The following is a 12,725-nucleotide window of genomic DNA, read 5'->3' on the forward strand; positions in this document are numbered from 1 at the left end:
AAATATGTATAGCTAGCCCCCTAAAAACCCATGACTGTTTTCCCCTCAAACAGGTCTGTGTTCAGATAACAGCCAATGCCAGAACTCGGTCTAGAATGTAGCATTTAGGGATGGATCAAAAGGACTGAGTTTCAGACCTACTTGTTTACCCCAACCACTGTCTAGCAACAAGTACATTGCATTTTATAGATGACAGCATCATCCCTCAGCGGGATTTGGGGAAAAAAAAAATCATGGTTACATTTCTCTTCTTCCTGCACTAACCACAGAGCCACCTGGAGCACTTGTAATAATAATAATGATGATGACATTTATTAAGCGCTTACTATGTGCAAAGCACTGTTCTAAGCACTGGGGAGGTTACAAGGTGATCAGGTTGTCCCACGGGGGGCTCATAGTCTTAATCCCCATTTTACAGATGAGGGAACTGAGGCACAGAGAAGTGAAGTGACTTGTCCAAAGTCACACAGCTGACATTGGTGGAGTTGGGATTTGAACCCATGACCTCTGACTCCAAAGCCCGGGCTCTTTCCACTGAGCCACACAAGGATCTAATGCTGCCTATTAACTCATGTCATATCCATTCCTCCTAATTTTAAGTTATTTTTAGTGTCTGCCTTCATTGCTAGACTGTAAGCTCCTTGAAGCCACAAATAATAATAATAATAATAATGATAATAATGGCATTTGTTAAGCACTTAATATGTGCAAAGCACTGTTCTAAGCTCTGGGGTAGATACAAGGTAATCAGGATGTCCCAAGTAGGGCTCACAGACTTAATTCCCATTTTACAGATGAGAGAACTGAGATCCAGAGAAGTTAAGTGACTTACCCGAAGTCACAGAGCTGGCAAGTGGCAGAAGCAGAATTAGAATCCATGACTTCTGACTTCCAAGCCCAGGCTCTTTCCACTAAGCCACGCTGCTTTTCCAGGTCTAACTCTACTAGATCATGTCTGCTAACTATTGGACACTCCCAAGAGCTTCATGTAGTGTTCTGCATGTAGTTCATGCTCAATAAATATTGACTGATCACTGCAGGTTGGGGAGAGGCCAAGGGCTGAACTGACCACTGGACTCAAAGGTCCAAGTCAAAACTTGATTGATTGATCTCACCAACCTAGGGCAATTGTTCAAGCTAAGTGTGGACTGAAACTTAGAAATACATCGTGCCTTGGTTAAAGGCCTAAAATCCCAATCAGCAGAGGGCTAAGGAACAGATCAGTTCTGTGTCAGAACTGTCCAGGACTGCAGACATACTGTATCACCAGCTCAGATGAGGACTGAGGATCATTTTAGAGAGAGAAATAACCAAGCTGCAGATAAATTTATATCCCGGAAAACAAGGCTAACCTTAGTTACATCAGCCTTCCAGAAGGGGGAATGGAGTGGGGTAGAAAACTCATCATAGGAGTCACTTAAGTCAGGCCTGTCAAAACCCTGGAAAATGTATTTAAGACAATACTTTTAGCAGAAGTTGGGATAGCTTTCCCCACAAATCTAGAAAATCAAAAACTGGTTGCTAGAGGCTGGACAGATTTAGCTGAGGGAGAGGTGTTGTGACCCTACTTTTAGTCAACTCTTCATTTGGCCACAGTCCTACATTGTCCTGGTTTCAGTGACTGCATCTAGACACCAGGCCAGGAGTGACTTCAAAAAAGCCTAGGATACACACTTACCCCCCTCCAGTCTGTGAGACCAGCTTGGGTAATGGTTAGGCCATTAGAAAAAGAAACGGCCTCTTGTCCCCTACCCTCTCTGGGTTTATTCAGTCATATTTTTTGAGCTCTTAGTGTGCAGAGCACTGTACTAAGTGCTCGGGAGAGTACAACACAACAATAAACTGACACACTCCCTGCCCACATTGAGCTTCCTGCCACATTGGTGTGTGGGGGTGGGGGGTGCTGGTAAATGAAAGATTGACAGTTCTACAATCCGGTAGGGGTAAACAGTGCTCCTTTGGAAACAAATACATAAATAAGATCACCTACTGGACACTGTCCTTTGGTTTGTTTGTTTTTGAGGAGATTCACCCAGGTATGTTTTAACCTCCAGTAAGGGGGCTCAGACCATTTACATGGAAGACTAGCATCTCTGAGCAACAAGATTAAACACATTTTCCAGGTTACGTATTTCTCCTCCTAGAGTGTGCAGTAAAGAACATGACAAGTTAGATTAAGAGCTCCCACTCTAAGGACAAATGGTCTCATTACTGCCAGTGCTCCTTATAACCTTCAGCATTAAAACTTTCCTCCTGGTCTCACCGGAGAACTCTGGTCAAGCCCCTAAAGAGTACCGGGCTTTTAAAAAAACCTTAAACAGTAGGTGAACGGAACAGTTGTACAAACCTCAGGTCGTTCTCGTCGTCCTCCCCTTGGCTCCCACTGCTCTTTCACACCGACTGCACATCTGTTCCTTCATCAATTGCTGGCAAGCAAGGTGTCCATGGACGCCAACAGATCACGTGACCCTGCCTGTTCAGTTTCTGCCTTTAATTCAATTATATATAGTTGGCTTTCTCTCTCGTTCTGTAACTACATTATGCCAGGCACTGATCCAAATTGAGAAACAGTGCGTGAGATTAAGCTGAGACCTTAATAACTGGACCGATTTCAGAGAGGGAGCTGGGTGCCCTTACACTGACAGAAATGTTCAAATAAAATCCAGAAATTAATGGAATAGGAATTTAAACATTTGTTGGAGTGTCAGTGCCAGTTTTGTATCACTGCATAAATTAAGAGGGGAAAGGTACATTTAATTTCATTGTCTGCGCTGAGTGAACTATGAGGCACGAATAGGTCTAAAGTGAAAAACTGCAGATCATAGATTAGTAACACAGGCATGGACTTCTGAGGGGGAAAGAATAACCTGGCAATACTTTAAAAACAAGTTAGTGAAGAGGAGAGAAGTTTAAAAGATATCATAAATCTTTTATTTTTTACTATGCACTGCCCTTCATTTTGAAGGAAAATGACACAATTCAAGATCTGAACTTCCTTTCAAGAGAAGTGGTATAAGAACAATTGAACATTGACAGGAAAAAAAAACAACCAAACAGCCTTCAGCAAAAATAAAAGAGTTCACACAACTCAGGAAAAAAGCCTACATGACACTTACCCATATTAATGATAGTCTATGAAGGATTACAATGTTAAATAAAAAGTTCAAGTACATACATTTAGTGAAATTCATTTGTTCACAGTAATGGAAAGTGAAATCAAAGATCACTTATGTCTGAAGGTACCCTGATTTAAAAAAAAAATTCACAAGCAAAACAGGTGTGGCTTTAAAAACACAGATCCATTCATTGACGAATATAATAATCACGCTCGAATCTCTCTAATTTATAAAAAAGTGGTTAGACAAGCACGCAACAGTGACAGTCTGAACACAGTGGATTCTTTTAAAAAAGCTACTTAAAAAACAAATAGTCCCTACATTTTCCTACCTCTCCATATATGATCTGTTGTATAAAATTAAAGTTTTGTTTTCAAAAATATTTGTTCCTTTGTGGTTGTTGTTGCAGTTTGGTTCGGTAACTGTCAGAAGTGACAAGCAAACAAGGCTACCACTCGAGGAACGTTTTTCTTAAAGGCTTAGAAAACTCTCACATTTAAGTTCAGAATAGAGTTAGAGCTTCAAGATGTACGTCTTCTATCTAGTCCTGCAAAATTAACTGTGGAAAAAGCTACAGAAAAGCATGGAGTTCTGATTCAATAAAAGCAGTTGTGTAGTACACGTAGAGCTCTTGCCAAGATCATCATTACACATAGACGCAAGACAGTGTCAATAAAATATTTTCAGGTAAGAAAATAGAATTTTGTTTGAATTGGATTAGGATTTTTTCTAGTAGTCTACTGTCTGACTCGGCTTCTGGAACCACTAGATTCAATGATACTTTTAAAGAGAATCAGTGACCCAGAGTACAAATCATTTCTCATTTTCCCCTCAGTCCTAAGGAAAATATTTAACTCTACATTGAATATATATGAATAAAGTGCCAGATGTAGCCATTGCTATGAAGCCTTTCACCCAACGCACATAAATACACACACAAAAACCCAACAAAACCCTTCCAAAGCACCGCCATCTAGAGGAAAATCACATCATTCTCTCTTCTCCAGGGTCCATGGAAACAGATTTATGCCTTTTAGGGGGTGGGGTTGTACAAAATTCTAGCAGTTTTATCCTACATGTTGTACAGCTGGCCCAATGTCACCTAAATATTCCCTGATGCAAACATCTTCTTGCAAGTTGGAACAGGGACTATTATCATTTTGGCTGCCAAAACAGAACATCTAAGTTTGGACTATTCGGCCCTACGGTTTTCTGATTCCTCTCGAGTGGGGTTTGTGGGGTCCAAGCACAGTCACTCCAGTCCCTCTGCTAGGAAGACCAAATCTGGTTATTTTTGAGGAGGGGCCAGGCACGTAGAATTGGATCACTTTCCCTCCACCTGTCAGTCTTGTGATTTCATTCCTCTTCAGCATTTCTAACAGAGGGAGGAAAAAGAAAGGAGGCACTCAGTTCACCTGCTCAGCAGCAGCTCTGAAAAAAGTTTGGGGGAAGAGGAAGCAGTTGAAATTGCTAGGAAAAAAAACAGTGTGGTGTGTGGGCAAAGAGGATTCCTGCAATATTTATCTATGCAATATTTATCTATGCAGGTGGTGTGCTAAATAGACAAGGTTCGTATGGACTGGAGAAAATTCAAGAGTTGTTTCACTTTAAGATTAACTCTTAACCCTCTGGCTAGAGGCATCATTAAGCAATCACACCCCGAAGGGTGCAGAGTATATGCAGATTATATGTGCATGAAACTGGATTGAAGCGTGAAACTGGATTGAAGCATGAATCTGGATTGAAGTGTGAAAACTGCCCTCCCTTCAAATGCTGTCTCCCTCCCTGAACAAGATCAGCCACTGTTGGTAAGGTATTTCTCATCATATTGGGTCAGTTTACGAAAGTATGGGAAAAATAACCAAAAAGGCCTTTCCCAAATTCATGCTGCAAGGACTCAGAAATCCAAAGGATATCCAGCAAACACATTTACTACACTTGGAAACAACTTGACAACCATATCCCAAACAGTTACCCCCTAGAGCTCTGGCCTCACCCTCAGGCATTCAAGTGAATTTGATCCCCTCTCAAACTTGGAAATACACAAACAGTGCAGATGACACACACCCCAAGGGCTGGAACACAATATGCTGAACAGTAGTTCAGGCAAGCCCAACACTTTAAAGCAGGATAGGCTGCATCCAAAAACTAAGTGTTCAAATCATTTCTGGACAAAGGGAGCCTTTCATTTGGCAGTTTACAACACTAAAAAAGCCTTACAGCAAACAGACCAGTGCTTCATTAGCAACTAGATTTCTATGCCCACCAATGTCGTTTGGATTATACTGGCATCCAGATCATATCACCAGTTTTCATGTGAGGTGGCATTTGGTTAGTGGTTAACCTGTTTCTCTCCATTCCTGAGCAACAGTTCCTGAAGAATTTTTGCTCCAAGGAATGGATGAGACAACTGCAGACTAGTTAGAGTTTTTGAACAACCACTGTTCAGGCACATTGAGTGACTTCAAAATTGTTATTTGACTGTGGAACCCAGATGGGTTTTACTACTTGAAAAATTCAGAAGGAAATAAAGCATTCAGGAGAAATGGATCTTAGAGATAACTTTTTTTTTGGGGGGGGGGGGTGAAAGTATTGGAGCCTGGGAGGGGAAATCAAAACAACATATTGATTCGGCAGGGTTGCTTTGGTAATCTATAGCAGGAAACCAGCACCGTGTCCTCCGTTAGCTGATGAACAAACCCAGCAACTTTAATTAGATCAATGACACAAAGGATTTCTCCCCCTCTCCAGCTCTCCCCTCCCACCAGCCCTTCCTTAAGTAACAAATAGCTCTGCTACAATGTCTTCAGCAGTAGGGGGAGAAACAAAGCCCACAAAACAGAACCTTAATTGAATCCTTCCCCCAGACAGCCCCTGACAGTGATTTACTTATAATGTGGGAGAAGGAGGAAGGACTGAGAGCAGCAAGAGAAAATTCTTTACCCCCCCCCCACCCCCCAACAAAGAAAAACACCGTCTGATATTTAACCCTTTAGGATCTTCCTTTAGGATCTTGAGAGGAGGGAGGGAAAGGTCTTTATCTCCTCTCAGTTTCCCGTGGTTTACAAACTCATTCGTTCCACCTATTAGGGCCAAATTGTTTTTGGTCTGCAGCTCCGAGCCCTTTCCCGCACCTCTGCCCGGGGTCTCCCACGAAGTAATCACTCTTCTCCCACTCTCCCTCCCCGAGGGAAGTTCAGAGTAGGTGAATATGGGCCGGGGGAGGGGGCGAAAGGGTTATTTTAAGAAAAGAACACCTCCCCCCCCAAAAAAACCCAAAACACCCAACAACCAAAAATCCAGAATACGATGACTTCCTCTCCAAGTTTCCCAGCAAATATCAAAGGATGCTTTGACATGCGCTCGGAGGAACAAAAATTAAAAACAAATTAGAGGGGCCGTGGAGAAAGCAGGACAGCCTCCGGAATGGGTCTCATTCCACCAAGGGCAAACGTGGTGGCGGGGTGGATGGAGGAGAGATGGATGCTTCTCTGAGCGCCGCATCTCCGCAAATCCAGGGAGAGGCCTGTCTGCCCAAGGCCACTGACCCACTCCCCAGGTCCTTTTGAAGCCCAGCTGCTTCTAGGTGGTGGCCCAGGGGGCTCAGGGGGCCTGCAGGCCGGCGATCCGGGGGTCGTCGGGGTCGCCCTCGTCGGGGTGCAGGTGGGCGGCGAGCTCCTGCAGCACGGCGGCTCGCCCCATCTGGTCATTGCGCCTCTTCTCCACGATCAGGTCCTCGAGGCTCTGGAACTCCAGCGTGTGGCTCCTCCGGGCCGACAGCTGGATCTGCAGCCGGTAGGGCTGCTTGCCGATGCGCAACTCGCCACCGATCTTGAACTCACGCTTGCCGTAACGGCACCAGGCAGCGAAGCTCTCCGAGTTGCGCCAACTCAGCTCGCGCTCCCGGGCGCCCACCTGCTCCAGAGCGTTGCGCACCACGGCGCCGGGGCTGAGCGGCTTGTAGCGGTACAGCTCGTTGACCACCCGGCCCCTTCGGCCCTGGCTGGCGTCCGTCAGGAAGCTGTTGCTCACCTCCAGCCGGTGCAGGTGGACAACCTGGAAGTCGCCCACGTAGACGGCCCAGTGCGGGAATTGGGCCTGGGCCACAAACTCCACCAGGTCTCCGGGCTGGCACCTGCTGAGCAGGTTTTCCGGCGTGTAGGTCCTCAGGGCCGCCGGGCCGGAACAGAAGCTCTTGCGGTAGATGCATTCGTCCCGATAGAAGACCGAGCACTCCACTTCGTGCAGTCGAGGTTCGTAGGGCACCTGCTGGGCCGCCGGGATCTCCTGGTTCCGTGGATGCTGCTGCTGCTGTTCCCCCTCCTCCGGCCCCGGCTCCAGCTCCTCGTCGTCGTTGGAGAAGATGTAGGACACTCCAATGCGGGGGCCTTCGTCTTGGTCCAGCCCAGTGGGATCTGCCGTGGGAACTTCCTTGTAACTTGAGTGGGTCAGTTTCTCCACCTGGTTGCCCATCACCCTGCGGGCAAGCACACCGGTTGGTGGGGGGGGGGAGAGAAATCATCAATAAAGCCCCCACTGTGGGGGGGGGGGGGATGAGGGAGAAGCAGGACCACCTGTGGGGAGGGGATGGAAGAAGCAGGACCACCTGTAGAGGGGAGGAGATATGGGAGAAGCAAGATCCTCTGTTGGGAGGGGGGCGGGAAGCAGGACCTCCTGCGGGGAGGGGATGGAAGAAGCAGGACCACCTGTAGAGGGGAGGAGACATGGGAGAAGCAAGATCCTCTTAGGTGGGGGGAGGGAAGCAGGACCCCCTGTGGGCAGGGGATGGGGAGAAGTAGGACCCCCTGTTGGGGGGGAGGGAGTGGGGGGAAAAGCAGGACCACATGTGTTGGGGTGGAGAGAGTGGGGGGAAGCGGGACTCCTTGTGGGAAGGGGATGGGGGGAAGTAGGACCGGACCCCCTGTTGGGGGGGGAGGGAGTGGGGGGAGGAAGGAGGGCCCCCTGTGGGGAGAGGAGGGGGAGAAGCAGGACACCCCTGTTGGGGGGTGGGGATGGGAAAGAATCAGGATCCCCTGTTTGGGGGGGGGGAGAAATAGGACCCCCTTTTTTGTGGGGGGAGCGGAGGAAGGAGCCGTGTTGAGCGGGGGTGGAAAAGTGTAGAGCGCAATGACAGCAGAAGACCCCAGGGGAGGCAAGCTGAGCCAGCAGGGGGAGGATAGGGGGAAGGCAGGGCAGGGGAGGGCATGAGAGAGGAGGACAGGGCAGGGGCAGGGCAGGGGCAGGGGAGGGGAGGGGAAGGGAGGACAGGGGAGGGGAAGGGAAGGGAGGACAGGGGAAGGGAAGGGAGGACAGGGGAGGGGAAGGGAAGGGAGGACAGGGGAGGGGAGGGGAAGGGAGGACAGGGGAGGGGAGGGGAAGGGAGGACAGGGGAGGGGAAGGGAAGACAGGGGAGGGGAGAGGAAAGGAGGGGAGAGGAAAGGAGGGGAGGGGAAAGGAGGGGAGGGGAAAGGAGGGGAGGGGAAAGGAGGGGAGGGGAAAGGAGGGGAGGGGAGGCGAAGGGAGGGGACGGGAGGGGAGGGGAAGGGAGGGGACGGGAGGGGAGGGGAAGGGAGGGGAGGGGAAGGGAGGGCAGGACAGGGGAAGGGAGGGGAGGGGAAGGGAGGGCAGGACAGGCGAAGGGAGGGCAGGACAGGCGAAGGGAGGGCAGGACAGGGGAAGGGAGGGCAGGACAGGGGAAGGGAGGACAGGACAGGGGAAGGGAGGACAGGGGAGGGGAAGGGAGGACAGGGGAGGGGAGAGGAAAGGAGGGGAGGGGAGGGGAGAGGAAAGGAGGGGAGGGGAAGGGAAAGGAGGGGAGGGGAGGGAGGGGAGGGAGGGGAGGGGAGGGCAGGACAGGGGAGGGCAGGACTGGGGAGGGGAGGGCAGAGGGAGGGCAGGGCTGCCGCTCAGCAGGTTGTTCCGAGGTGCCCCCAGCCGTTGCCCCCCAGTGGGGGGGTGGCAGCCCCGGGCGGGGGGATGGGGCGGCCCAGGTGAGCTGGACCTGCCGGGCCTGGGCCCCGCGCCCCGCCCCGCTCACCTGCGGAGCCTCTTACCTGGCCGGGGCGAGGGCAGGGCCAACAACCGCCCCGCCTAAGGCCAGCCGGGCGGCTCCGGCTCCGGGGCCCCGCTGCCCGGCACATCCCCAGGTGGCATCGCCCCGACGGTGGGCAGCGCCCCGAGGGCGGCCGGGCGGGCGGGCGGGCGGGCGGGCGGACCAACAGCCACCCGGGGCCCGGCCTCCGCTCCTCCGCTCGACGCCTCCCGCACCAACGGCAGCCGGGAGAAACAGCGAGAGGGAAGAAGAGGAGGAGGAGGAGGAGGAGGAGGAGGAGGAGGAGGAGGAGGAGGAGGAGGAGGAGGAGCCAGGAGTGCCCAGCCTCCAGCATTTAAAGGCACAGCGCCCCCGACCCCAGCCCTTGGCGCAACTCGGGATAATGGTAAGAATGATGATGGCATTGGTTAAGCGCTTACTATGTGCCAAGCACTGTTCTAAGCGCTGGGGGAGGTTCCAGGGTGATCAGGTTGTCCCACGGGGGGCTCACAGTCTCCATCCCCATTTGACAGGTGAGGACACTGAGGCCCAGAGAATAATGATAATAATCATGGTGGTATGTGTTAAGCGCTTACAATGTGCGAAGCACCGTTCTAAGCGCTGGGGAGGTTCCAAGATGATCAAGTTGTCCTACGGGAGGCTCACAGTCTTCATCCCCATTTGACAGGTGAGGGCATTGAGGCCCAGAGAATAATGATAATAATCATGGTGGCATGTGTTAAGCACTTACTATGTGCCAAGCACCGTTCTAAGCGCTGGGGAGGTTCCAAGGTGATCAGGTTGTCCTACGGGAGGCTCACAGTCTTCATCCCCAGTTCACAGGTGAGGGCATTGAGGCCCAGAGAATAATGATAATAATCATGGTGGCATGTGTTAAGCACTTACTATGTGCCAAGCACCGTTCTAAGTGCTGGGGAGGTTCCAAGATGATCAGGTTGTCCCACGGGAGGCTCACAGTCTTCATCCCCATTTGACAGGTGAGGGCATCGAGGCCCAGAGAATAATGATAATAATCATGGTGGAATGTGTTAAGCACTTACTATGTGCCAAGCACCGTTCTAAGCGCTGGGAAGGTTGCAAGATGATCAGGTTGTCCTACGGGAGGCTCACAGTCTTCATCCCCATTTGACAGGTGAGGGCATTGAGGCCCAGAGAATAATGATAATAATAATGGTGGTATGTGTTAAGTGCTTACTATGTGCGAAGCACCGTTCTAAGCCCTGGGGAGGTTCCAAGATGATCAGGTTGTCCCACGGGGGGCTCACAGTCTTCATCCCCATTTTACAGATGAGGGAACTGAGGCACAGTTAAGTGAAGCGACTTGCCCCCAGTCACACAGCTGACAAGTGGCGGAGCGGGATTTGAACCCACGACCTCTGACTCCAAAGCCCGGGCTCTTTCCACCGAGCCACGCTGCTTCCGGACATGTGTCGATCCCACCGAAAATCAGGGGAATAGGGCACACACCGGCATCATGCCGGTGACCCCCCTCCAGGACCTGCATCTTTAATAATGATGGCATTTGTTAAGCGCTTACTATGTGCCAAGCACTGTTCTAAGCGCTGCTGGTGGGGAGGATACAGGGTAATCAGGTTGTCCCACCTGGGGCTCACAGTCTTAATCCCCATTTTACAGATGAAGGAACAGAGGCCCAGAGAAGTGGTGTGACTTGCCCAAAGTCACACAGGTGACAAGAGGCAGAGTCGGGATTAGAACCCACGACCTCTGACTCCTAAACCCGGGCTCTTTCCACTGAGCCACGCTGCTTCTCTAAGGAGACCAGTGAAGGGTGAAAGTGGGAGGGGACTGTTTTCCCTTCCCGGAACTCCAAGGGCGAGCCCAAGTTTTAATAGGTAGCTTTATCCTCCTTGGATTTCCTGGAAACCTTTTCCTAAACACCCACGTCCCTCCCCCACCCCCAAAATCCTCCTCCAAAGGGGCATCAAGGCGGGAGTGGGAATGAAACTAGATTTGACATTGCAAAAAAGTCCAACAGGGAGAGGAAAAACCTAACAATCCTTCCCAGGAGAGAGAGATGGTGGATACTGATTACGAATTAATAAGAACAATAATAATGATGATGATGATGGGATTTGTTAAGCGCTTACTATGTGCCAAGGACTGTTTATTCCTGGTTACCTGATGGGCCGAAGGCTTCTAGACTGTGAGCCCGTTGTTGGGTGGGGACCGTCTCTATATGTCGCTGATTTGTACTTCCCAAGTGCTCAGTACAGTGCTACGCACACAGTAAGTGCTAAATAAATACGATAGATTGAATGAATAAATGAAGATAGTTGATTTATGCTTAAGGGAGGCACTGGGAAGTTCAAACCTGGTTTCTTGGAGTGGTTTTGCTCATCCACGATAATAATAATATTAATAATAATAATGGTATTTGTTATGTACTTATTATGTTCTAAGCACTAGGGGGGGATACAAGGTAATCAGGTTGTCCCACGTGAGGCTCACCGTCTTCATCCCCATTTAACAGATGAGGGAACTGAGGCCCAGCGAAGTTAAGTGACTTGCCCAAAATCACACAGCTGACAAGTGGAGGAGCCGGCATTAGAACCCATGACTTCTGAATCCCAAGCCCGGGCTCTTTCCACTGGCGGAAAGGAATGAAGTTCTATCGGCTTTCCTTCCCGATTCCGTGGGAGTGGGCAGGGATTGGATATTTTTCTTTCAATTTGGTGTGCTTTTGTTCCACTAAAAAGAAATTAGCAGAAGCCCTAATGGGGCTTTCTTTATCCATGCAGAGGGAAAGTCACACTAGACTTTTATTGCCTATTAACTTCCTACCAGGGTGGTAGAACTGTTTCTCTTTCCCTAATTATACTACTTATAGCATGTGTCTGGCTACTTTTATTGGAGGATCCCCAAAACGGATATTCCTAATGGAAGGAAGGACTGTTATCCCCAGTTTTCATGAGAAGATCCCAGAAAGGATCACTTACCAGGGGCAAAGCTAGGAAAATGACATGATTTTGACTCTATTTCAATTTTTGCAACTTTTAAATGGCTCTTTCCAGATAACCTTATTTAATGTGTATACGGACTAACATACTTGGAACTAGGAATTTCTGTGTCCAACAGAGGGCCTGTGTAACCAAAAATAAATTGTTACATACGCACCATGAAATAGAGTAAATAATTGGATGGCTCGCGTCTTTTGCACCCCAAAGTAGCTCATAGTGTAGCACAATTAGATCCAAAAGATGACACTTTTGTAACATCCCCATTCAAACTGAATTATGGCTACTTTTGATGCCACAGTCCACTTCAATCAGTCAGTAGCATTTATTGAGCACCTACTATGTGCAGAGCACTCTGTTGCTATAATAACAATAATTATGGTATTTGGTAAGTGCTTACCATGTGCCAAGCACTGTTCTAAGTGCTGGGGTAGATACAAGGTAATCAGGTTTTCCCGGGTGGGGCTCACAGTCTTAATCCCCATTTTACAGATCCGAGGTAACTGAGGCACAGGGAAGTGAAGTGACTTGCCCAAGGTCAAACAGCAAACTACTACTATCGTTAATTGTATTTAATAACAA

The 12,725-nt window shown here is 49.3% G+C and overlaps 1 protein-coding gene across 1 annotated transcript; it reads right to left on the reverse strand.

Moving 5' to 3' along the window:
• Nucleotides 1-2,905: 2,905 nt before the first annotated feature.
• On the reverse strand, nucleotides 2,906-9,357 carry LRATD2 (LRAT domain containing 2). The gene is made up of 2 exons (XM_038760351.1): nucleotides 9,170-9,357; nucleotides 2,906-7,593 (listed from the first exon to the last, which is right to left on the reverse strand). Exon 2 carries the CDS (start codon nucleotides 7,587-7,589, stop codon nucleotides 6,720-6,722), a length of 870 nt encoding a protein of 289 aa, XP_038616279.1. The 5' UTR covers nucleotides 7,590-7,593; nucleotides 9,170-9,357; the 3' UTR covers nucleotides 2,906-6,719.
• Nucleotides 9,358-12,725: the final 3,368 nt, after the last annotated feature.

Source organism: Tachyglossus aculeatus, chromosome 18 (genome assembly GCF_015852505.1).
Source record: "Tachyglossus aculeatus isolate mTacAcu1 chromosome 18, mTacAcu1.pri, whole genome shotgun sequence".
NCBI classification, from domain to species: Eukaryota; Metazoa; Chordata; class Mammalia; order Monotremata; family Tachyglossidae; genus Tachyglossus; species Tachyglossus aculeatus.